The 25053-nt window shown below is 36.8% G+C and overlaps 2 protein-coding genes across 2 annotated transcripts in view; one reads left to right on the top strand and one right to left on the bottom strand.

Annotated features, from left to right (window-relative positions):
• On the top strand, positions 1–21291 carry ESCO2 (establishment of sister chromatid cohesion N-acetyltransferase 2). The gene is made up of 11 exons (XM_012807684.2): positions 1–52; positions 1636–1696; positions 2628–3462; positions 5396–5492; positions 7394–7451; positions 10684–10810; positions 11782–11913; positions 14441–14530; positions 15131–15274; positions 20063–20238; positions 20630–21291. The coding sequence occupies exons 2-11, from the start codon at positions 1647–1649 to the stop codon at positions 20760–20762; spliced, it is 1842 nt and encodes a 613-aa protein (XP_012663138.2). The 5' UTR covers positions 1–52; positions 1636–1646; the 3' UTR covers positions 20763–21291.
• Positions 21292–24562: 3271 nt separating this feature from the next.
• The window catches only part of PBK (PDZ binding kinase), a 16058-nt gene continuing 15567 nt past the window's right edge, over positions 24563–25053 (bottom strand). The window contains exon 8 of the mRNA XM_023515565.1: positions 24563–25051. Coding sequence (XP_023371333.1) covers positions 24848–25051 — 204 coding nt within the window. The 3' untranslated portion in view covers positions 24563–24847. The remainder of the gene's footprint in view (positions 25052–25053) is intronic.

The raw sequence follows: 25053 nt of genomic DNA, 5'->3' as shown, positions 1-25053 counted from the left end.
GCTCAGAGCGACTGGCGCGGCTGGGAAGAAGTCGCTCGCCCCTGCGGCGCAGGTAAACGCTGGGGAAGGTCGAAGCTGAGGGTTGGAGCTCCAAGAGAAGCGGAGCCCCTGTGGAACATGGGGTGAAAGTCGATCGAAAGGAGCTTTTGCAGTGGGCTTGGCGAGCCCCCGGCCGGCGCTCCGCGCTCTCCTGCCCGGGTTCCCATCTTCCCGACGTTTTCTCGTCTTTTTGCCCTGACAAGAGTTCAGGATTTGGGACGCTTTTCTCTCCTACCTTTCCCCGCTCAACCTGAAGGGTCTTCCCGTTAACCGCAGCTCGCTGTTCATTCCCAAATAGCTGGGTCTGTTTGTTCGCTTAGCTTTGAAATCACGCTTGTACACTTTTTTGTGAGGAAAATGCTTGATCCAAGGGGAAGGGAATGAGCTTTTATTGAGCAGCATAGTTCCTGCCCCCGAGTTAACGTGCGTTCTGGAATTTGTTCTCAGCAGCCTCCCTACGTCAGTGTTTACAGATAAGGAAGAAGCGAACGGCATACTCAGGCTCCTCAGTAAAATGGCAGAGGTTTATGCTTCACCTATTTTTTTCTGGGCTCTGATGAAAAGTTAGAAACAGTCTCCGCTTTTGTTAAGAACATACAGTCTGTCGAAAATACGCGAAAGGAGTTTGGGGTGCCGGGGGAACGAGAGAACAGAAGCATCTATAAAGTGGGGAGGAGGGAGGAGAGCAGTGTGGAATATGACTTGATCAGGTTGACTGAAGGGGACCGTGTGCCCCGAATTGAGGTAAAAACTGGTTCCTCTTTTGTAGTTGGCAGATTGAAACACAGATATAATCCCTCCTTTGATCTTCTGTGTGTGGGTTTGTTTGTGACAGCCTTGTTCTGTCACCCAGGCTGGAGTGCTGTGGCCTCAGCCTAGCTCACAGCTACCTCAAACTCCTGGGTGCAAGCGATCCTCCTGCCTCAGCCTCCTGAGTATCTGGGACTACAGTCGCCCCCCACCCCCAACACCCTGCTAGTTTGTCTGTTTTTAGTAGAGACTGTGATCTTGCTTTTGCTCAGGCTGGTCTAGAACTCCTGAGCTCAAGAGATCCTCTCTTTGGCCTCTCAGAGTGCTGGAATTACTACAGGTGTGAACCACCACCTCCAGGCTTTTTGCGGTGGTGTAGTGTTTCCTCTTTTTTAAACTAATGGTTTAAATCTTAAGTAATTTGCTTTTTAAAAAGTCTTTACATATATATAGAGAGAGACAGAGTCTCACCATGTCACCCTTGGTAGAGTGCAGTGGCGTCACAGCTCACAGCAACCTTAAACTCTTGGGCTTAAGTGATTCTCTTGCCTCAGGCTCCCAAGCAGCTGGGACCACAGGTGCCCGCAACCTGGCTATTTTTTGTTGCAGTTGTCCTTGTTGGTTAGCTGGCTCCGGCTGGGCTCCAACCCACCACCTTAGGTGTATGTGGCTGGCCCCATAACCACTGTGCTACGGGCGCCTAGCCAAAAAAGTCCTTTTTTTGAATCTCTATGGAGCACATCACCTTGCCAAAATTTTTCAAACTTTTAAGGTATTTTGATACAGTGAGTGATTTCTATACCCTTTTGATGAATGTGGTTGTTATAATTGCTCTACTACTTTTAGGAATTAAGAAGATGGCATCTTTTACACCAAGGAAGAGAAAGCATTCTTTCACCAGTGACAGGTGAGTCTCATCCTATGAATAGAAACTCTTAAAAAAAGAAAAAGCCACTGTCCTGTCTTATTTTCCTATTGTCTAAAATTTCCATTCTTCCTTTATAAAGCCTGCTTCTAATAGACTATTGCAATACTCTATATTCTAACTTTAGTCTGAAAATACAATAAGTTTTAGGATGAATTGTTTAGTACTTCTGGAGGGAATTAATATACTGTTTTCTATGGAGAGGGAAGTATATCAAATATTTGATTACTTTTGTCATTTCTAGTCTCTTTTATAGTATTTGACATGGTGTTTTGCATGCAGTAGATGCTCGTCTAAAGTATGTATTCAGAGATAGAAATTACTCTGTAGGAGAGGCCCTTGGTTGTCAGTTTATTACAGAGAATTAATCAGTATAGGGGACTTCTCCTAGCCAGTTGAGCAAAATATATGGGCTGTAACTGTATGTGGACAAGATATAGAAATAGATTTTAAAACATACACATATACCCATACAGGTATATCAGAGTTTCTTTGTATACAGTGTTTTCATGAACATTCTTAGGATCTTACTTTGGAATGATATTTGAATGTTTTTGTTTGATAAAAACATAATTTGAGAATTTTACTTTTAAACTAACAGACAATGTATATATGGTTAGGGAAGGGTTTTTTGTTTTTTGTTTTTTGTTTTTTTTGAGACTTGAGTCTCACTTTGTTGCCTTCTGTAGAATGCCAAGGTAGCTTACAGCAACCTTAAACTCAGGCTCAAGCGATTCTCTTGCCTCAGCTTCCTGAGTAGCTGGGACTTAGAGGCACCTACCACAATGCCTGGCTAGGATGTGTTTTTTTTTTTTTTTTTTAATATGACCTATAGGCAGAGTTTATTGAGTGATTTACATAAATTTTGAAGCAAAATATTGAACTTATCAATGAACTTTTTTTCTCTTCATAGCCTGTCGTCAGATATTCCATCAAAGAAAGTAATTTTGCACTTCACTGAAAATCTGTTTCTGTCAACTAATAAAAAGTACATTTGTCAAAGTGGTGATGAAAATGAAGAAAATGTGCATTGCTCTCAACAAGGCCATTTCACCTTAAGTCCCCTCAAAACAGCTAAAAAAAATGGGTTGCCATCTGCAAGTCAAGGTTCACCATTTAAATCTGCTGTGTCTGCTGTAACCTTTTACAACAAAAATAAGTCATACCTCAATCCATTGGAGAGAAAGGTGATAAAAGAGTATAGAACCACTTGTCTAAAAACTAATAATGAAGATAAATCTTTTCCCAGTGTGACAAGAAAAATTCAGAGAAAACCAGTTTACTCCAAGAAGAGCAATAAAAAACCACAGAAGAATTTAACTGCTAAGTGTCAACCAAGTTATAAGCATGTCAAGCCTGTATCAAGGACTTCTAAAAGTTCTCACCAAAATCGAGTGACCTATAAGCCAATTATGGAGAAAGAGAATAATTGTTATTCAGTTAAAAATAATCCTAATGTTCCTCGAGTTCTAAGCCAAAAAACAAAACCACAGGTTACACTCCAGGGTGGAGCAGCATTTTTTGTTAGTAGAAAAAAATCCTCTGTTAAAAAATGTTCTCTGGAAAATGAGTCACTGGGACTCACCCAAAAGAATAAATCAGTAATAACTGAAGATTCTGATGTAGAAAATGTTAGAGAAAGGAAACCTTTAGAGACAAGGCAAATGCCAAAGTGCTTATTCCCGGAAAGGAAATTGAACATTGAGCTACTGAGTGAAAAAAGCAAAAATGAAGACAAATTAATAAAGGTAAAGAAAGCTAAATATATCTCTTTAAAAATTGTTGGCTATATATCAGTATAAATAACATGTATAACATAGTTAAACAAAATTTGATTTTCCTTACAGTCTGGAGGTTTGCATTTATAAAGCCAAGGAGTATAGTATTTAGTCACTGTAACAAATTTAAAGATAGGGTGAAAAGATGAGATTTTTCTCTCTTTTTTGGCTTAAGGAAGCTGCCTGACATTAGCATTAAAGTATACATTTCATTAAATTCCCTCATGGGTAAACTAAGGCTTATCCAGAGAAATTTAATAACCTTTATTTGGTAGTCAGTGATTTTATTTTAGAAAGTAGAAATAACAAAATTCAAGAAGTAAGCATGTCGTATTTTTGTTTTAGCCTATTACTTAAAGTGGTAGATTATTCTAGAAATTTTGGAAAATATAGAAACTATATATAGAAAGTATCTTCTGTAATCCCACTATCTGGCGATGATTACGGTACATGCATAGCTGAGGTTTTGTTTTATATACTGTGTTTTCACAGTTCCCATTCTATGTGCCTTCTTTTGGTCTTGCACATATTTCACACAGCTGGCCTAGACTAGTGCTATCTGATATGAGCCACATGTAATTTTAAATTTGTGTACTGGCCACAGTAAAAAAAGTTAAAAAAAAATTTAATACACCATGTTTTAAATGTTACTATTTCTTTTTCTTTTCTTTTAAAGAGACAGTCTCACTTTATTGCCCTTGGTAGAGTGCTGTAGCGTCACAACTCACAGCAACCTCCATCTCCTGGCCTTAGACCATTCTCTTGCCTCAGCCTCCCGAGTAGCTGGGACTAGAATAGCTGGGACTAAGGCGCCTGCCACAACGCCTGCTATTTTTTTGTTGTTTCGGTTTGACTGGGCAGAGTTCAAACTCGCCACTCTCGGTATATGGATCCAGTGCCCTACCCACTGAGCCACAGGCACCACCCTTAAATGTTACCATTTCAATGCAGTGTAAAAAGTTATAAGCTATTTTACATTCTTTTCTTGTATAAAGTACTTTATGTTTATTTTATAGTTAATGGCATGACTCAATTTAGACTAGTTGCAGTTTTTTCTTTTTTAATTCTTTTATTGTTTGCTTAATACTTACATGCCAATTTACTGCTACTTTTTTCTGGATTTTCTTTTTTAGGGGGTGGGGTGGGGTGGGGACAGTCTCACTCTGCTGCCCAGGCTAGAGAATATCTCCCCCCCCAACTCATTCTAGAGCCCTGACAAATGGTAAACTGATGCCATCTCCCCCCACCTCACGCCAACCCCCTGCTGATATATTATGGTTTTGAATAGAAGGTCTACTTTAAACAACTGGGGTTTTTTTAAATTTTTTCTCCATGCTGTGTATTCACTAATAATTCTAAAGTTAGTGGTTTTGTCAGGGGAATTTGTCAGGATTTTTTCTACTTTGCTTTTCCTCCTTTCCTCTTCAAAAAGTAGGGACCTTTGTTGGTGAAGCCCCTCCAGTGACTCCAGAATATTGTTCTTTCTTTGGCTGCTTGCTTTTAAAGTTTATAACAAAAAGTTGTTTTTCCAGTTTGGTGGCTGCTGGGGAAATTTTTGCTATTTTTTCTAATTTTTCTTGTTTATTTAATTATTATGGAAGTGATGGTCTGTAATCTTCATTCTGGCATCTTTATCAGGATATAGAATATATTTTTGATAGGGTGACAAATTACAGTATGTGTACTCTGGTTTTTAAAAGGAGGTATACATTTAATGAATATAGGAAATTTTCCTAAAAATAGACTGAAAAGTGATTTAAAAATCACATAAAATATATTCATAATAAACTAAATATTTTGCCTTAGAAACAGATCTATTGGGATACATTCACAAAATAGAAATCAAATAAGAATTATAGATTTTCTTTAAAAAAACAAAAACAAAAAACCTGTTCATTTTCAGGATTCATCAGGTGGAGTAGTTTCTTCGAGGGAATATGAAGTTGATAAAAATAAGTGTATTTTTTCTTCAGAGGATTCTCTTGGTGAGAACAAGACAAGTAAGTAAGAAAACTCACATGACTTTACTTGTAATAATGCTTCATCATTATTTGTCATGTTTATGTTTTTCTCTGTGACTTTTCTGTGGTAAAGCAAGTGCAGTTTATTTTGAAAAGCAGGGACAGAGATCCTTAGGTTAAAACTTTAAAGTACTGATCCTGATACAATAGAATGTACGGCCAAGATAATGGTTTCTATTTACAACTGTTAAAATTTGTCAGTACATTGTCTAAATCAATTTAAAGAAAAATATTTAGTAAATAAAAATAACACAGATGGTGCAAGGATATGGCAAAAGTCATGAAAGTATATACATAATTGAAGTTTATTCCTTAATAACTGCAATTTATCATTTAATTCGATCAACCACCTTAGGAAATAGATTCTGTTATGCCCACTTACAGATGAGGAAATACACTTAAGTAACTTACCTATACCAGATCAGACTCTTACTTGCTTTGGTCTTGTTTTTATTTTATTTTATTATTTCTTTTGAGACAGAATCTCACTTTGTTACCCTCCATAGAGTCATAGTTCACAGTAACCTCATAACTCTTGGGCTCAAGTGATCCTCTTGCCTCAGGCTCCCAAGTACCTGGGAGCCTGTCACAATGCCCAGCTAGTTTTAGAGATGGTGTCTCACTCTTACTCAGGCTGGTCTCAAACTCTTGAGCCCAAGCAATCTACCTGCCTTGGCATCCCAGAGTGTTAGGATTACAGGTGTGAGCCACTATACCTGCCTTTAAAATTGTTAATTCATACCCCTTTGAGAAAAAATTTACCTATTAGATTATAATGTTTAAGTATAGTCTGCCTTTAGACTTATAATTTCTATTCAAAATAGCATTGCTAAAGTTAATTTGGGTCAGCTTCTCTTTCCCCTTTCCCTCTTCCTTTAGCATAGTTATGCCATTACAGTTCAATTTATTTGTTACAGTCTGGACTCTGTCTTAGAATCCTTCAATATTCTGCTTAATATAGATTTTTTTTCTTTTGACATACATTGACATTCACTCTTTGTGATATATAGTTCTGTAGGTTTTGTCAAATGCGTAAATTCCTTCTTCCTAAATTAGCCCCTTATGCCTACCCTTTGTAGTCAACTACTCACGCCTCCTCAAAGCCCCTGGCAACCATTAATCAATTGGTTTTCTATTCCTATAGTCTTAACCCTTTCAGGCAAAAGCTTTACACAAATGAAATCATTCGATATATAGCCTTTTTGGTCTGGCTGCTTTCGTAGTAATGCATTTAAAAAGGCATTGATGCTGTTGTGTGTATCAGAGGTAATTCCCATTTATCGCTAAACTGTGGATGTACCATAAGAGTTCTTTCAAGTATGGTGCTTGTGGTGTACCTAAAAATTTGCCAGCAAACTCACATTCATGCAGGTTTTTCTCTAATATTTTTTCTGGAAGTTATATAGTTTGTTTTACATTTAAATCTGTGATCTATTTTGAGTTAATATTTTAGAAGGTGTATGTGTAGTTTTTTATATGTGGACATGTAATTGTTCCAACACCATTTGTTGAAAACTCACCTTTCTACACAGAATTACCTTTGACATTTTATCAAAAATCAGTTGACTTTGTATAGCTATATTTCTGAGTTCAATTTCACTCCATTGACCTATTTACTTTTTTATTTTTTTAATTTTTTTTGCAGTTTTTGACCAGGGCTAGGTTTGAACCCACCACCTTCGGCATATGGGGCTGGCGCCCTACTCCTTGAACCACAGGCACCACCCTGACCTATTTATTCTTTTGCCAATATTATAGTGTCTTGATTACTGATAAGTCTTAAGTTTGAGTAATATGTTTTAGTCTTATTATAATCTTATGATATTAAAGCTTTGATTTTATATGGTAATACAAATTATTTCCATTTTTCTCTCTCCCAGTTTCTCCTGAGTCCGTCATCTATCCCATCTTCAATGTGTCTTCAGTCAATGCAAAAAAGTAAGAATTGTTTTTGTTTTAAAGTCCAAGAATTATGGGTAAGATAGGTCCTCTGGGTCTTTTTTATTTTTTTTTTTAATGCTAATTTAATTTAGGAGACTTTTTTTCTTCCTTACTAAGGAAAGTAAGAGAATAACATTGAGAATAAGAGACGAAATCAGGGCCTCTCATTGAAACTGCATAAAAACTTAGGAGTTGGCTTGGCTTCTATAGCTCAAGCGGTTAACCACGTACACCAGAGCTGGTGGGTTCGAATTCATCCCAGGCCTGCCATACAACAATGACCAGTACAACCAAAAAATAGCATTGTGGCGGATGCCTGTAGTCCCAGCTACTTAGGAGACTGAGGCGAGAGAATCGCTTAAGCCCAGGAATTGGAGGTTTTTGTGAGCTGTGATGCCACTGCACTCTACCCAGGGTGACAGTTTGAGGCACTTTCGCCAAAAAAAAAAATAAATAAATAAAGACTTGCTACAGGGGGAGGTGTGGATGAGTAGAGAGCATGGTAGGTGGCAGAGTTCTGAGAGAGCGGTTTCTCTTGGTCTGAACATATTCCTATGCAGCTTTGATTTTTGTCTCCCATTTGATGGTAAATAAAGTGAGATAGTAGGTAAGGAAGGAACTTACTGGCTACATTCTCTTACTTGAGTACCTCACCTTAAATTGCCTCAGCGATTAGGTTGGGTGAGCAACTTTTTCTCTTCAAAGGCCATAATTCTAGTTTTTCTCAACTTTCCCTTTTCTTACCTGTGTGTCTTTCATGACTTGTTATTTAGATGGAAGCTGAGTTTGTTTTGTGTTGTTAGCATAGAATACCACAGAATAGGTAATCTATAATAGACAGCAATTTGTTTGACTTACAGTTCTGGAGGCTGCTAAGTCCAAAACCAAGGAGCTACATCTGGTGAGGGCCTTCTTTCTGCCTCATCCCATGGCAGAAGGGCAAAGAGAATGTACACACAAGAGAAGAGAACTTGCTTGCAGCTTCAAGGCCTTTAATAATTGACATTAATCCATTCATGAGGATGAAATCCTCACAAGCTAAACACCTCCCATTAGGTCCCACCTCCCAACACTATTGAATTGGGAATTAACTTTCCACATGTGAACTTTGGGTGAAACATTTAAACCATAACAGAAGCCTAACACAATTAGCTGTGTTATTAATATATAAATACTATTAAAGTATTAGAGTCTATTAATTTAATCTAGCATAAAGAAATACTGAGACTCTACTTTTTGTGTGAAATTGCTCTTTTGTAGAATTCAAGATATCAGATATCAGAGATTTCTTAGGGTTAAATCATTTACTTTTACTTCAGGTAGATGACAGTTTCTCCAGGTGCACAGTCTCATATTTGTATTTTCTTTTTGTCTATTTTTATTCATTTGACAGCCATGTAGAGAGCATCTATTGTGTATTATTCAACTATACTGATATATTGAGTTCTAGAGATGTAAAGATAAATAACATGTGACCCTGCTATCAAAGAGGACAAGCTTTTAAATAAATAAAGTATAAGAAAGTTATAATTCTTAAGATGAAAGTAATGGGATTGCTGTCACACATGCAGGGTCAGGGAGAGCTGAATTACTTAGAAAAGGCTGCATAAAGTGGAAAGGCCCAGTGACCTACACTAATGTTTTTCATACTGCAGGTAATAGCCTATTAATATAATAATAATTTGTCAAACTAACTTAGGATGGCCATATCCAGAGTTTTTTTAATGGATAGTACATCTCACAGAGCAAGTGTATTTAGTGAGACTTCAGCTTTAGTTATCTATATGTTTTCACCACATACTAGTCATGATGTGAAATATATTTCTTAGTATAAGTTTGTCAAGTCATTTTTGAGAGCCACTTTTTCAAATAACAAGACAGCTTCACTTAGCTTAAAGCATTGGATAGTTTTTTCCTACTTGTCAGGGTTTTTTCCCTGCTGTCTTAACTTCTTTGGGTGCTTGGGTTTTTTCCTTGCCTATTTACTTCTATTCTCTAAGGACTTCTACTCCTTTTGCTCCCAGAAAGCCAGGTCCTTTCATTATAAAATAAATGTTAGAAACTCCATGCCTCAGCTCAGTGCCCATAGCTCAGTGGTTAGGGTGCTGGCCACATACACGGGGGCTGGCGGGTTTGAACCCACCCTGGGCCTGCTAAACGTTACAACAAAAAAATAGCCAAGTGTTGTGGCCGGCACCTGTAGTCCCAGCTACTTGGGAGGCTGAGGCAAGAGAATCACTTAAGCCCAAGAGTTTGAAGTTGCTGTAAGCTATAACGACTCGGCACTCTTACAAGGGCCATGATGAAACTGTCTCACAAAAAAACTCCATGCCTCCAGAACCAGTAGGCTGGGTGGAGACAGCATGCCCCATTTAAAAGAGCAAGTGCTGTTTCAAGCTAATTCTCTGAAGGAATAGAGAAAGTGATGTTAATAGTATCTCTTATAATGTTGGAAATACACATTTTTAAATTAAAGCTAGGATTTAAAACATTGATAGCTAATCCAAAGTTTCAGACACCATGTGGGGCACCTAAAACAGAGCTGATGGCTGGATTTGACCTAACAGACTCGAGTTTGCAACCTCTATAAGTCAGTCCCCACAGTCTTTCCTAATGGAAAGAATTGACTCAACTACATCTATCTGGCCAAATTTTTTTTTATTTTTCCTGAAGAATTTTATAGTAGTGGGGTGCTGCTTTCTGTATGAGGAAAGGTGAATTTATTAGTCTCATAGTCCAAGTAAAAAGTTGTTAGATCATAATATGCTGGTGACTCTGATTTCCTGTGGGTCTGTGAGATTCTTTATTAAAGTCTACTTATTTGCTGTAGTACTCCAGGAATTTCTTTGTACTTACACAGGTAAATACTGTCCTAAGATTTGATAAAGCAAAAAAAAAAGGTCTTAAGGTTGAAGTCAGCTTCCAAAGTAGTTCTATATATGTGCATCTGGTAGTCCCTTTGATTGGAGTCAGAAGACCAGGAGTTGAGTCTTAAGACTTACTAGTTACTTGACCATTTACTAGTTACTTCATTGTGAGTACATTACTGATCTTTTCTAAGTGGGCCTTAGGTTTCTCATTATTCCTGTCCCTACTACTTCATCAGAAAGCATTTAAAAATAACAAGGTGTTCTGTAAATGTTACATACATATGTCTGTTTTCTTTTCATTGTAATTCCTCAAACATTTTAAAATTATTATGTGATATTTAACAACTTTCTATTTCAAGATCTCTAGCTGAAGATCAGTCTTCTGTGGGATCTGTTGTATGTACTAACTTCTTGAAACATGCCAGTACCCAGAAAAGTACGAATACCAGAGATACAAATAAAGAATCAAAAGACCAGCTCATCATTGTGAGTAAATTTAAAGCAAAGCTCTTCCTGTTACGGCTGTCACATAAAGAGCATAAAGTCAGACATATTAACTTAGCATAGTTAACTAAGGTTTATTGATATTCTGAGTTTTGTAACTGCCAGTTTTATTGTACTGACAGCATATGAAGCTATTCAGTAGACTTTTGAACTGATAGTATTGGTTGATGCTAGTATTTTAATAGGATACTGATGAATCAGTTGCCTTCAAGTAAAAGAAAATTATTGATCAACAGAAGACTTAATGGGAATAGCTACACTAAGTTAGACCTGTGTTTAACATACAATGGCCATGGGCTAAACCTGATCCATGGCCTGTAAGCTAAAAGTGGTTTTACAGTTTTAAAGGTTTGAAAAAGAGAAGATATATGACAATCTATGTGTCCTATAAAACCTAAATAATTTACTGTCCAGCCTTTTACAGAAAAAGTTTGTCAAGCCCCATATTAGATAATACCTACAGATTGTTCCATTGAATGTTCCTGACTTCCCTATATTCATAAACTTATGTGCCTTTCATGAACTTTTATTATATGTTTATTTTTTATTAGCCCTGGGGTCAAGGAATTTTAATAATCTTTAAAAATAAAGAATTTAATATTTCTAACTGCTTAAGGAGAAAATACTGTATAGTTAATATAGAAGTCTTGGAATTTTTGTGCTCTTCCTTTTTGAAATAAGATTACTTTAGGTCTTTGATTTAAGCTCTTCATAAATTGTTCATCCTGCCTAAAATTGTATAATTTAATCTTATCTCTTCTTAGAACTATGGGTCTAGTGAAGAATCTTAGTTTTGTTTTCTTTTACTGTCCTTTCAAAGAAACAAGTCTATGGCTTTAATTGATAGCATTTTTAGGTCTCTTTGTGCTTTGTTTTAGAGGAGGAGAGAAGGAAGAGAAGGGTATAGTAGCCAGACTTACGGTTAGATTAACTTCCCCCACCTCCCATTGCAGGATGCAGGTCAGAAGCGTTTTGGGGCTACTATGTGTAAATCTTGTGGCATGATATATGCTGCTTCCAGCCCTGAGGATGAAATGCAGCATGTCCAGCATCACCACAGATTTCTGGAAGGAATCAAATATGTGGTAAGTCAGAAGGAAGTCTTTTCAATTTGTTCTAAAAGTAAAGTTTCTTTATCTAAACCTTTTATTAAGTATTGAAAGATCCTTGTATCCTTAGGTATTTGTCTGCAGTTTTCTTGAGCTTAAAATTTGAGACTGACACTTCTAATAATGTGGTTTCAAACTTACTATCCTAATATAAAAGTAAGTGTTACATAAATACACTGCATTCTGAGCAGAGGCAAATAGTGAGGCAATCTAAAACGCAAAGCCTTGGAGAGATCCCCTCAAGTTCATGTGCAATTTAAATTACTGTTTAAATTCCATGTGAACTTTATGTTTACCCTGTATATAAGAGAATGTGTGTATTCTGTGTACGTCAGCCAAAGAGTTCTAAGATAGAAATAAATTTCTGACATTTTCTGCTTCAAACTTGCTAGCTTTCCACTGTACTAGGAATAAAACCCAGACTACTTACTGTGGTCAGCTGAGCCCACCTTATCACATGGTGCATTCCCCATTAAGCTCTAAGATCTGGCTGCTGGAACAAACCAAATTCTGTTTCTTTTTCTTTTTCTTTTCTTTTTTTTTTTTTTTTAAGAGATAGAGTCTTACTTTGTCACCCTCGATAAAGTGCTATAGTATCACAGCTCACAGCAACCTCCAGCACTTGGGGCTAGACGATTCTCTTGCCTCAGTCTCCCGAGTAGCTGGGACTGTAGGCACCTGCCACTAAACCCAGCTATTTTTTTGTTGCTGTTTGGCCAGGGCCAGGTTGAACCCGCCACCCTCAGGATATGGGGCCAGCGCCCTACTCACTGAGCCATAGGCACCACCCAAACCAAATTCTTCTAGTGAAGCCTGTCTATACATTATTGAGTTGCTTTCTTTTAATTTATGGGAACATACTCAGGGTGTAAATCCTTACATATTTTGTACATTATTCCTATGTTACAAATATATTCTCACAGTCCCTCTTTCTTTTTTTTTTTGTAGTTTTTGGCCGGGGCTGGGTTCGAACCCACCACCCACAGTATATGGGACCAGAGCCCTACTCCTTGAGCCACAGGCACTGCCCCCTTTTTTCTTTTTTTTGTTTTTGATACAGTAATACCATCACATGGTTCAAAATTTATAAGGTGCAAAAGTATATCCCGTGAAAATTGTTTTTCCCTACTGCTTTCAGGTACCCAATCCCCCTATTGATAGACATCCAGCAATCATCTGTATATCTTTACAGAGATATTTGCTGAATATACAAATGCCGTTACTTGATTTTTTTTTTAACTTTTTATGGTGTATATTGCCACCGAAAATTAAAATTTTAATTAGCTAATTTGTAACCTCTGGGTTATAAGAACATCATTCTCAATCTCAAGGTTAATAAGTTTTTCCTATATTTAAAAAATACTTTTATAGCCATAAATTTTATATTTAGATCTTTAACCCATTGGAAATGTTTTAAGATGTAGTATTAGAGTTAGAGCTTAACTTTGTTTTTCCTAAAGGGTTGCCAAGTGTGCCGGAATTACTGTTTGACTGGTTTATGTTCCATGCTGGCTAGCAATGTCACCTTTAACGTATACTATATTCCCCCACATAAATGAGGCTGTTAGTGGACACCGTTCTGCATCTTAGGTCTGTTTCTGTGCTGGTGCCAGTATCTTAAAAGTGGCATCATACTCTGGATATCTATCTAGTCAGGTAAATCCTTTATCTTTTTCTTAAAAAAAATCTCTTGACTTTTTCTACACAATTCCTCTTCTATGTGAACTATAAAATGAACCTATCATTAAGTTCCCTTAAAATAAAAGACCTATTGAAATTTTGATTGAAATTATCAAACTGATGCCATTTTCTCCAGGGTAAAAAAAAAAAAAAAATTCCATTTTTCATGTGAGTCTTCCAGTTTAGGAACTTAAGTATAAGTCTCTTGGTTCATGTCTTTTATACCTTCAGGAAAGTTTTATAGTTTTCTTCATATAGATCTTATTAAATATTTCAGTCTCATTTCTTCCAGTCATTCTGTCAGTCACTCCAGACTTTTTGCCATTCTCTGCACCTTTGCTTATTCAGTTAGTTACTGTAGCCTGGAGTGACCACTTGTGCCTTTTATGTTCATTGAAATCTTACCAAGCTTTCTAAAACCCTTGTCAAATACCATAGTACTTTAACTTCTTCCAGTAAGATACTGGGCCCACATGTTAAAGTACTTTGAATTGGGATTAAAGTGATGAGTTAACAAGATACCTAATATATTCATCACCTCCTCACCTACACCCCAAAAAATAAATAAAGTGGACCAATGAGCTGGTCTGTCCACAGTCTTGCCAAGCACAGGGGTCAGAAGTCTGAGGACTCCTTTCCTTGGAGTTCTCCTTATCCTACTACTTCTACTCCACCTGCCCACCCCTAATAATTTAGTATTTCTTTCTGTTTCTATGAAGGGCTTATCTTTCATATTTAGCTTGTCTTCTCCACACCAAATTACTTAGTGTTGTTTTCATCTTCACAAAGTAAATTGTGACCCGTTTTATTTTCCCTTTGGCAGGGATGGAAGAAAGAGCGAGTAGTAGCAGAGTTCTGGGATGGGAAAATCGTGTTGGTCCTGCCACATGATCCAAGTTACGCTGTCAGAAAGGTATGGAACATTACTTTTCAAATCCTTGTTCTCCCAGCCCTAAGAAATCACCCTTTGTTAAAGTGTGTACTGCCTTTGCTAACACTTGGGTATGTGTAATTTATACATAACTAAATTTAGAATTATAAGACAAAGGTGTGTCAGCTGGAGATTTAAGAAAAAACTGCTGTACCACTTTATCTTTTACATTCATCTTTCACTACACTTTTCAGTGTTGAGAAACTAATGGCCCTAGAGTCTTTCTCTTATGTTGACAGTTGCCTGTATTACTTGAGTCAGATGTTTTTCCCTCATAAACAACGAATAAAGTGAAAACGAATCTGTTTTGTCACTTCTCCTTAGCCCTCCCAAGTGCCTGCATTTCATTCTGGTGAAAATGGTTTTTTATTTTCTTTATCTTTAAAATAGGTTTTAAAATCCTATTTACAAAATAGCAGATATATGTATTGATAGTGTAATAATTTGGGTATGTGTGTAAATTTAGGAGATAGAAGTAAAACAGGGTAAAATTGTAGTAATTGTATATTTTGTGTATAAAAATGTATATAGTTTCTATTGTATTTTTTAAAACAAATTCCTCTTGATTTTAACATCTTTTAGGTAGAAGATGTCCAAGAACTTGTTGATAGAGAATTGGGCTTTCAGCAAGTTGTTTCTAGATGTCCAAACAAAACCAAAACTTTTCTCTTTATATCTGATGAAAAGAGAGTAGTTGGGTGTTTAATTGCAGAGCCCATCAAACAGGTATGGTATATGTCTTTTAAATTATTGGTATAATTTGTGACCAGAATAAAGAGAAAAATTAGGAGTTTCAGTAATGCTACCATTAATGACTTTTTTCCTACTAAAATATCCTTAATCTTATGGATAATTGAAGTCACTTATTTGTGTTAATATTTGGACATTTTGTCTTACATAAGCAGGATAAGTAAGCTACTCTTATTCTATACCTGAGCTATAAAATATAGTGATTTTAAATAAGCAAACCTATAAACCCGAGTTATTAAACATGTAACTTAGTAAAGGTTATTATGTATGACAAAATATTTATTATCTCTTAATGAGAATCTCTTTTAAGTACTAATTATCAATGTTCTAGAAAACATTGTGGTTTCCCCAGGTATCATTAGCAGTTGGGAAGAAATGCAGCTGCTTTGTATTGTTGGCAGTAAGAGTGATGGATTTGACCTTTTCCGTATCTTTTCCTCCCTTAGCTCTATTAAGATATTTCTGACAAATGAAAATTGTATATATTGGGGTGGTGCGTGTGGCTCAAAGGAATATGGCACTGGCCCCATATGTAAGAGGTGGCAGGTTCAAACCCAGGCCCGGCCAAAAAAAAAGAAAATTGTATATATTTACAGTGTATTACGTGATGTTTGATATACATATACATATATATATGTACACATTGTAAAAATGATTAAATCAAGCTAATGTCCATTACCTCACACATATTTACCAATTTTTTGTGATGAGAACATTTAAGAGCTACTGTCTTGACAGTTTTCAAATATATATTAGCTATAGTTACCTTGCTGTACAATATGTCTCCAGAATTTAATTCATCCTGTCTGAGACTTTGTACACTCTTACCAACATTTTCCTATTTCCCCATCACCCACCCTCAGCTTCCGACAACCACCATTCTACCATCTGCTTCTATGAGTTCAACTTAGTTAGATTCCACATGTAAGTGAGATCATGCTGTATTTGTTTTTTAGTTTTTGTTTTTCTGGCTGATTTCACTTAGCATAATGTTCTCCAGGTTCATCCATATTGTTGCAAATGAGAGGATTTCCTTTTTTTAAGGCTGAATAATGTTCCATGTGATACCACATTTTCTTCATCTGTTGATACTTAGGTTGACTAATGTCTTAACTATTAATGCTGCAGTATACATAGGAGTATAGCTGTTTCTTCCACATACTGATTTCAATTTCAGGTTCTTTTCTTACTTTTTAATTGGGTTGTTTTCTTGCTCTTGAGTTTGTCTGAGTTCCTTACTCCTCATGTGTGGTTTGCAAATTTCTCTCACTTGGTAAGATTTTTTCCTTTACTGTTGTTTTCCTTTGCTAGGTAGAAGCTTTATAGTTTGATGTAGGCTATGTGTCTATTTTTGCTTTTATTGCCTGTGCTTTTGTGGTCATATCCAAAAAATCAAAAATCATTGTCCACACCGATGTCAAGAATGCTAATGTTTTTTCCTAGTAGCTTTACAGTTTTAGGTCTTAAGTCTTTAATCCATTTTGTGTTAATTTTTCCATTTTGTGTGAAATAGGGTCCAATTTCATACTTCTGTATGTGGGTATCTATTTTTTTCTAGCACCCTTTATTATCTGGAGGCTTCATTCCACATTGTTTGTTCTTGGCATGTTTGTTAAAGATCAATTAAAGTTACACATACCTTGAATTATTCTGTCTGATCATTCAGTGTGTCTTGTTTTTATGTCAGACTATACCTCTGTACCTTGATTGCTATTCCTCTGTAGTGTACTTTTGAGATTTGGAAGTATGATACCTCCAGCTTTTGCTTTTTGTTTTTGTTTGGGTTTTTGTTATTTTGTTTTGCTTTAGTTTGGTTTGGCTATTTGGAGTCTTTCATAGTTCCTTAAGAATTTTAGATTATTTATTGTTGCTATTTCTTCCCTTCAGATCTGTTAATATTTCCTTTTTATATTTAGGTGCTCCAGTGTCGGGTACATATTTATTTATAATTATTTTACCCTCTTGATGAATTGATCCCTTTATCATCATATAATGACTACTTTGTCTCTTGTGATAGTTTTTGACTTAAAATCCATTTTGTCTGATATAAATGTATATACCTCTGGGGTATCTCTTTCCACACATTCACTTTCAGTCTCTGTGTCCTTAAAGGTAAAATGAATCTTTGTCACATATAGTTGGATCTTTTTTGTTTTATTCCTTCAGCCACTGTCTTTTAATTGGCAATTTTAGTTCATTTACATTTAAAGTAATTATTGATAGGTATGGATTTACTGTTGCCATTTTTTGTTAGTGGTTTTGTAGACTTTGTTTCTTTTTCCTCTCTTCATTTGTGGTTTGATGATTTTCTTTCTTTCTTTTTCTTTTTGAGACAGAGTCTCACTTATGTCACCCTGGGTAGAGTGCCATGGTATCACAGCTCACAGCAACTTCAAACTCTTGGGCTTAAGCAATTCTCTTGCCTCAGCCTCCAAAGTAGCTGGGACTACAGCCCGCCACAACACCCAGTTATTTTTTGGTTGCAGGTGTCATTGTTACTTAGCAGGCCCAGGCTAGGCTTGAACCCACCACCTTCAGTGTATGTGGCCGGCGCATGTAGTGATAATAGGCAAGTATAGCCATTTAACTCATGTCATCTCTTCTACCCACTCTCAATTCAGAAGCAAAGTTTTCTTGATGATAGTTAAAAATTAGATACACACCTATCAGAACAGGTACAATAGGCCAGACACAGTGGCTCATGCCTGTAATCCCAACTTTGGGAGTTGAGAGGATTGCTTGAGACCAGGAATTCAAAACCAGCTTTGACAAAAAAAAATTTGTTTTTGAGACAGAGCCTCAAGCTGCCCCCCTGGGTAGAGTGCCATGGCATCACAGTTCACAGCAACCTCCAACTCCTGGGCTCAAGCGAGTCTTCTGCCTCCGCCTCCCAAGTAGCTGGGACCACAGGCGCCCACCACAACACCTGGCTATTTTTTTTGGTTGCAGCCGTCATTGTTGTTTGGCGGGCCCAGGCTGGATTCAAACCCACCACCTTAGGTCTATGTGGCTGGAGCTGAGCCCCCAAAAATTTTTAACTAGCGGGGTATAGTGGCACATGCCTACAGTCCCAGCTATGCAGGAGGCTCACTTGAGCCCAAGAGTTTGAGCTTGCAGTGAGCTATGATCTCACCACTGCATTCAATCCTAGGCAACAGAAGGAGACTTTATTTTATTTTTTTATTTTTATTTTTATTTTTTTGAGACGGAGCCTCAAGCTGTCCCCTGGGTATAGTGCCATGGCATCACGCACACAGCAACCTCCAACTCCTGGGCTCAAGCGAGTCTCCTGCCTCAGCCTCCCAAGTAGCTGGGACTTCAGGCACCTGCCACAATGCCTGGCCATTTTTTGGTTGCAGCCATCATTGTTGTTTGGTGGGCCCGGGCTGGGGATTCGAACCCGCCACCTTAGGTGTATGTGGCTGGCGCCTTAGCCGCTTGAGCCACAGGCGCTGAGCCGGAGACTCTATTTTAAAAAGTTCATTAGAAAGTAGAGATAATACCATGCCTATAGTCCCAGCTACTTGGGAGGCTGAGGCAAGAGAATCGCTTAAACCCAAGAGTTTGAGGTTGCTGTGAGCTATGATGCTACGGCACTCTACTGAGGGCAACATAGTGAGACTCTGTCTCAAAAAAATACATAAATAAATGAAACTTAAATGCCAGTCAGGCAAAATAGCTCATGCCTATAATCCTAGAACTTTGGGAAGCTAAGGTGGGTAGATTGCTTGAGCTCCAACATTCCAGACAAGCCTGAGCAAGAGCAAGACCCCACCTCTACTAAAAATAGAAAAACTAGCCAGGTATCATGGTAGGCAGGTGCCTGTAATTCCAGCTACTTGAGAGGCTAAGGCAAGAGGATCACTTGAGCCCAAGAATTTGAGGTTGCCGTGAGGTATGACAGACACTATGGTACTCTACCAGGGTGAAAGTGAGCCTTTGTCTCAAGAAAAAAGAATTTACAGACCAACCTAATTTCATGGTTAAGATATATATAAACAAACCTTTCATGTTATTAGTTTATTAAGTTATCATATATATAAATTTTAGGATAGAAACAGTTGTTTGTCTTTTATTAAAAGGTTTTTTAATTAGTTAAAGAGGTAGGTTTATAATGGTATGGAATGCACTGGAATGTGGGACTATCTCAACTATATATTTTTTTTTAATTTTTAATTTTTGCAGTTTTTGGCCAGGCCTGGATTTGAACCCGCCACCTCCGGTATATGGGGCCAGCACCCTACCCCTTTGAGCCACAGGCGCTGCCCTATAGATTTTTTTTAAAGCATAGGATGACTATAATTGAATTGGAATTTAAGAAAAATGAAAGCATTTCTAATTTGGCCAAGATACAAAATTAATTGTAGGTACTTGAGTTTTGCATAAGGAAAAATTTTTTTTGAAAAGAACCATGAGCTAGGCCAGGTGAGGTGTCTCATGCCTGTAATCCTAGCACCCTGGGAGGCCAAGGTGGGTGGACTGCCCTGAGCTCACAGGTTCAAGACCAAGCTGAGCAAGAGTGAGACCTTGTCTCTAAAAATAGCCAAGTGTTGTGGCAGGTGCCTGTAGTCTCAGCTACTTGGGAGGCTGCAGCAAGAGGATCACTTGAGCCCAAGAATTGGAGGTTGTTGTGAGCTATGACACCACAGTAGTCTACGGAGGGTGATAAAGTGAGACTGTTTCCAAAAAAAAAAAAAAAGAAAGAAAGAAAAGAACAGTGAGCTCAATCTGTGATGTTAAAGATGCTTCTGTTTATCATTGCAGGCCTTTCGGGTCCTGTCTGAACCAACTGGCCCAGAATCCTCAAGCTCTAAAGAATGTCCGAGGGCATGGCAATGTTCAAATGTACCAGAACCTGCAGTCTGTGGGATAAGTAGAATCTGGGTTTTCAAACTGAAGAGAAGAAAGCGCATTGCAAGACGACTGGTAGATACTCTCAGGTATGAAAATAAAATGAGGATTCGTGGCAGTTATGGGTGCTATTTCCAGTGGTCTAGGGAGGAAAAAGTTGACATACTTGGTTAATGGTGGCTGTCTGCCTCACACATCCCAGGACTCAGTACATAGAGCAGAGATCATTCACATATAAACAGGAAACCAACAATAAGGACCTGCCTGTCCCACTAGAGTATCATTGTAAGGAACTAGGTGTGGTGGTGCACACTTGTATTCTCAGCTACTGGGGAGGCTGTGGCAAAAGGATTGCTTGAGCCCAGAAGTTTGAGTTTGTAGTGAGTGATGACTCTACTGAATTCTAGTCCAGGGGACAAACAGATTTCTGTCTCAAAAACAATTGGTTCCATTGTTAAATCATGTCTTCCTCTTTTTTAGGAATTGTTTCATGTTTGGCTGTTTTCTCAGCACTGATGAAATAGCATTCTCTGATCCAACACCAGATGGCAAGCTATTTGCAACCAAGTACTGCAACACCCCTAATTTTCTGGTATACAATTTTAATAGTTAAAGTTGATTTCAAATATAAAATAGTTACTATGTGGATACGTACAAAAATCCCCTTAATGTCATACAATACTGAGATTCAGACACAGAGGCATGCAAGCCTGCCATAGTTTTGTTTCTTATGATTTGAAATTTGTTAAAGATTACCTGTGGATTCAAAGAGGGAAATTTCAAGGTGATGTACTAATGAGCATTCTGATTCCTTTGTTATAAAACTTTGTAGCTAGAACTGAAAAATTACTTGACTCCTACTAAAGAGAATTGACAAAGCAAAGTGTTTTCAAAAGTGTAGACAAAGAAATTTGATTTGATCTTTATGGGGGGGGGGTTGGTTGGTCTTTGTTTTGTTTAATTTAAATAGGTCTATTTTGAACTGAATGTGTGTGACCAACCAGGAGCACATTGCCTCAAGAAGTCCTGAGAAAATGTGCTCCGATCTGGTCTTTCATAAAGCATACCTGTAGACCAGGGTTATTTCATGCCACATCAGAAGCAAAGAGTTACATTTAAACCCAGGCAAAAAATTTCCATGCTCAAAGTTTAAAGGTAATTCCTGAATTCTATATATGAAATTCTCACTTTATGGGCACTTCTCTATTACAACTCAGTCCGAATGTAATTAGAAAGTATTTTCTCATTTGTAACAAGAAACGATGACAAAGAATAAATAAGATATCCCATGTCTACTTATGTAGAACAGAATTTCATAGCTTAATGTTTTAATCTTCTTGAAAATCAAATCATATATATACCTGTCATCAAGTTTAATTAAAATTATACTTTGCAATTACACTATTTCATTAATTTTTGTGTGTGAAAATATTAATAGTGCTACTTTAGGAACTTGTTACTGGGAATTGATGTCATTAACAAAATGGCTCCTAATTCATTTGGTTTCATTTTTGAATTTTTTGCTTATTTAAAATAATGTACCTTCTTCTTCTGAGACATCTGGCAAAAGTCTTTATGAAATTTATGGTAACAGAACCAAGGTTAGTAAATATATCTAAGCTGGTACACCAGTGAATATGACATTATGTAACTATACCTAAATATGCACACATTTTTCTAATATAATTCTTTCACGCTTACTTGGTAAAGCAAAAAAAAAAAATTTAGATTCCTTTGATTCTAAAAGATCATTTAACTACTGTCTGGTAATAAGACTAACTAGGTAAGTAGCACAGTTATAACTCTTTATAGAATCTGTTCATCTGCATTCTTTTTACCTGTAAGTTAACATGGTTTCAAAATTTAAAAGCCTGGGTTCCAAAAGGAATGTGGAAGTGTGAAAATGTGTGTAATTATGCAAATATTTTAATACTATTTTCTGCATTGTTTTTTAAAATTCTTAACCATTTTGTTCAGTGATTCTGTGATGAATCAATTAAAATTCTTTTATTCTGCCTAGTCTTATATAGTTGATCTGATGTTCTTTTACAATTGTTATTAAAAGTACTATGTGCTCGGGTAGCGCCTATGGCTCAAAGGAGGAGGGTGCTGGCCCCTATGCCAGAGGTGGTGGGTTCAAACCCAGCCCCCAGCCAAAAACTGCAAAAAAAATAAGTAAAAGTGGTATGTGATCTTTGTAAAGAACATTCAGATAATACAAAAAGAGATTACTAAAAGTTCTCCCTAATTCTACTTTAGTTCTAGTGCAAATTACTTTAGATCTATATGCAGTTATTTTGCTGTTTGCTTCACTTCAGTATGTCTTAAATGTGTTGTCTTTCGAGTACCTATTTCTATTGGACATATGGGCCATGATTTGCTATTAATAATTTTGGTTGGGTTGGGCTTTTCTTTAAGTCTAACACATAAAAGAAGTAAATGCACTAAGACCTCAAAGCAATGTTAACTCAACAGCAGTGGGCACACCTAACACCCAGATCTTGCAAGCATACTCAAACTCCTGGGCTCAAGCAATCTTGCTATCTCAGCCCCCAGAGTAGTCGAAGCTACAGGCACAAGCCACCAACTCCTGGCTAATTTTTCTATTTTTAATAAAGAGGAGGGTCCCACTCTTGCTCAGACCGGTCTTAAACTCTTGAGCTCAAGCAATTCTCTTACCTCAGCCATCCAGAATGCTAGCATTACAGGCCTCATCTGGCCACTTTTGACATTTTTGATCCTATCACTTGGCTTTATATTTTCTGTTCTATTTATCATAGGTTTTGTTATTTAGGAATAATCCTTAACATTTCTTAAGTAGCTAGCTGCTGATTATCTCCATCTTACAGAGCTACAAACAGGCTCCTAGAGGCCTTAAACTGACAATAAAAGGAGACTTTTCTGGGAGGTAAGAAATTGATTTATTACTAATTCAGTAGAAAGGTAGTACTACTTCAACCCAGTGATATGTTGCTCTTTTGAGAATGAGTAAAATGGCAAAAAAAGAAGATATATCTGAGACATAAAGAACAAGTTCTAGAATAAATTTTAAAAGTTTTCTTATAGTTGGTAGCAAATTGTCTATAATGCTGTGTTGAGGATTTCCAGGTCACCTATCCAGACTCGAGAAAAAGCATGCTGGGATTATTTTGTAGTGTCTGCCATAGATAAGCACTGTGAATTTGCTGGCCCAGTCCTTGGCTTTAGTTTGTTCCTATTTAGATACATGTATCCCAACTAAAACCAAATTTGTCAGAGGAGGTAGAAGAGGATGACTCAACAAAAACCTCCAGCAAATGTTCCTCTGCAGGAACACCTAACTCAACAACTGTCCATGCAAGCATGCACCTTCAGAAAAACCAAAAATCAAGTGAGTGATCATAGTTTTAACATTATATTAAGAATGAAATTTGTTAATGGAAAGTACTGGTTTATGTGTTAAAAAGAAAATTCACATTCATGCATTATTGTCTTATAAAAGCAGGAATTACTATTCCTGCTAGGAAGAGAATGGGCTGGGAAAAGCTGTTTATTTAGCTTGGCAAAAAAGAATAACAAGATACATAGGTCAGAGTAAGATCCTAGTGAATATCAGGGTCCAAAATTGTACACACGTTAAGATTTCTTTAGAAATTAAGTCAACTTTCAATTTACTTTCTTGTCACTTTAATAATATATTCTGGTAGAAGATACGCTAGTTAATGGTCTGTCCACTATTGCTTAGTACAATCTTGTGCTAAGAGGAACCCTCTAGTAAATTCTAGCATTTTTTTAAAGCTCAGAGTGCAGTGGTACCTAATCTATTGCCAAATCTAGGCATCACCTAGATCACAATTATCATGTATTCAATAATTTTGAAAATGTGCAGGGGCTGTGGCTTACAAAAACTACTGATCCAAACCAACTTCATTTTGCAGATTAGCAAAATAGTCAAGAAAGGGAAAGAAACCTACTGATATCTATTTAATATGTTTAATGACAACACACTCAATAGTACACAGAAAGATAATGCTGAGATAACTTCTGGAACCAAAGGTATCCTTTATTCTATAGTACCCTATTTAGGTTCTATTATTTTTACACCAGACTTGAAGTACTGAAGATATAGATTAGTAAAATAAAAAAATCTCAATACAAAATATGAAATACATTTAATAAAGCAAAAAACAAAGATCTGAGAACATCCAAGAAAGCAAGACAAGCTGTAGCCAAAGTCTGGACTATCCAAAGAGCTACTCTTTTGAGTCATACTCTGTTAATAAGCACATCAGCCAAGGAAGGCCAGTAAAAGGTTTGATGTTTTAAAATACAAACAAATGTAGGCTTATTTTGTCCTGTAGAAAGTGCTAATTTGAATACATCCATTAAAATAGAGAGTTTTTGAGAAAGATTATTAATAAAAGTAATGGTCATTCAATTCAAATTAATGTTAAACATTTTACAGCATTTTATTGCTAGTGTTTTAAGTCTGCGTGAACAATACAAAGTACTATGTAACTAGTCTCAGAGAAAACCCAGTACAATTCCAGGAGCTTATCATAAGCTTATATGAAATATATTAGAAATAGTTACTCAAATGTTACCAAAATACTATGGTCCTCAAATAGGCCACCTCCAAGGAGTCTAATAACTAACTACAGATCAGTAAAGTAACTATATAAATGTGTCAGAGTAAAGAGTTATATACATAGGGCATACTTAATACTGGACCTCTATTTCCAAAGCTTCAACAATGCATGCAGCAGAAGGACGGTCTTTAGGGTCTTCATTAGTGCATACAGAGAAGAGTTCAATTACTTTCTGGTATGATTCATCCAATTCTTCCATATTAATAGGTGGCCTAGTTCCCAAAGCTGCATAGTATGCTTCATCATCAAAGTCACTTTCATCAAAAGTTTTATCTT

Source organism: Otolemur garnettii, unplaced genomic scaffold, assembly GCF_000181295.1.
Source record: "Otolemur garnettii isolate 467f Iridium unplaced genomic scaffold, OtoGar3 scaffold00074, whole genome shotgun sequence".
Taxonomy (NCBI): Eukaryota; Metazoa; Chordata; class Mammalia; order Primates; family Galagidae; genus Otolemur; species Otolemur garnettii.
This window is presented reverse-complemented; position numbering and strand designations above follow the sequence as displayed.

What these genes read in the sequence shown, in the direction of transcription:
- ESCO2 (XM_012807684.2), top strand. Translation starts at nt 1,647, where the DNA reads ATGGCATCTTTTACACCAAGGAAGAGAAAGCATTCTTTCACCAGTGAC. An exon ending in ATGAAGACAAATTAATAAAG is followed by an intron (nt 3,463 to 5,395) that starts GTAAAGAAAGCT and finishes GTTCATTTTCAG; the next exon opens with GATTCATCAGGTGGAGTAGT. An exon ending in CGACTGGTAGATACTCTCAG is followed by an intron (nt 20,239 to 20,629) that starts GTATGAAAATAA and finishes CCTCTTTTTTAG; the next exon opens with GAATTGTTTCATGTTTGGCT.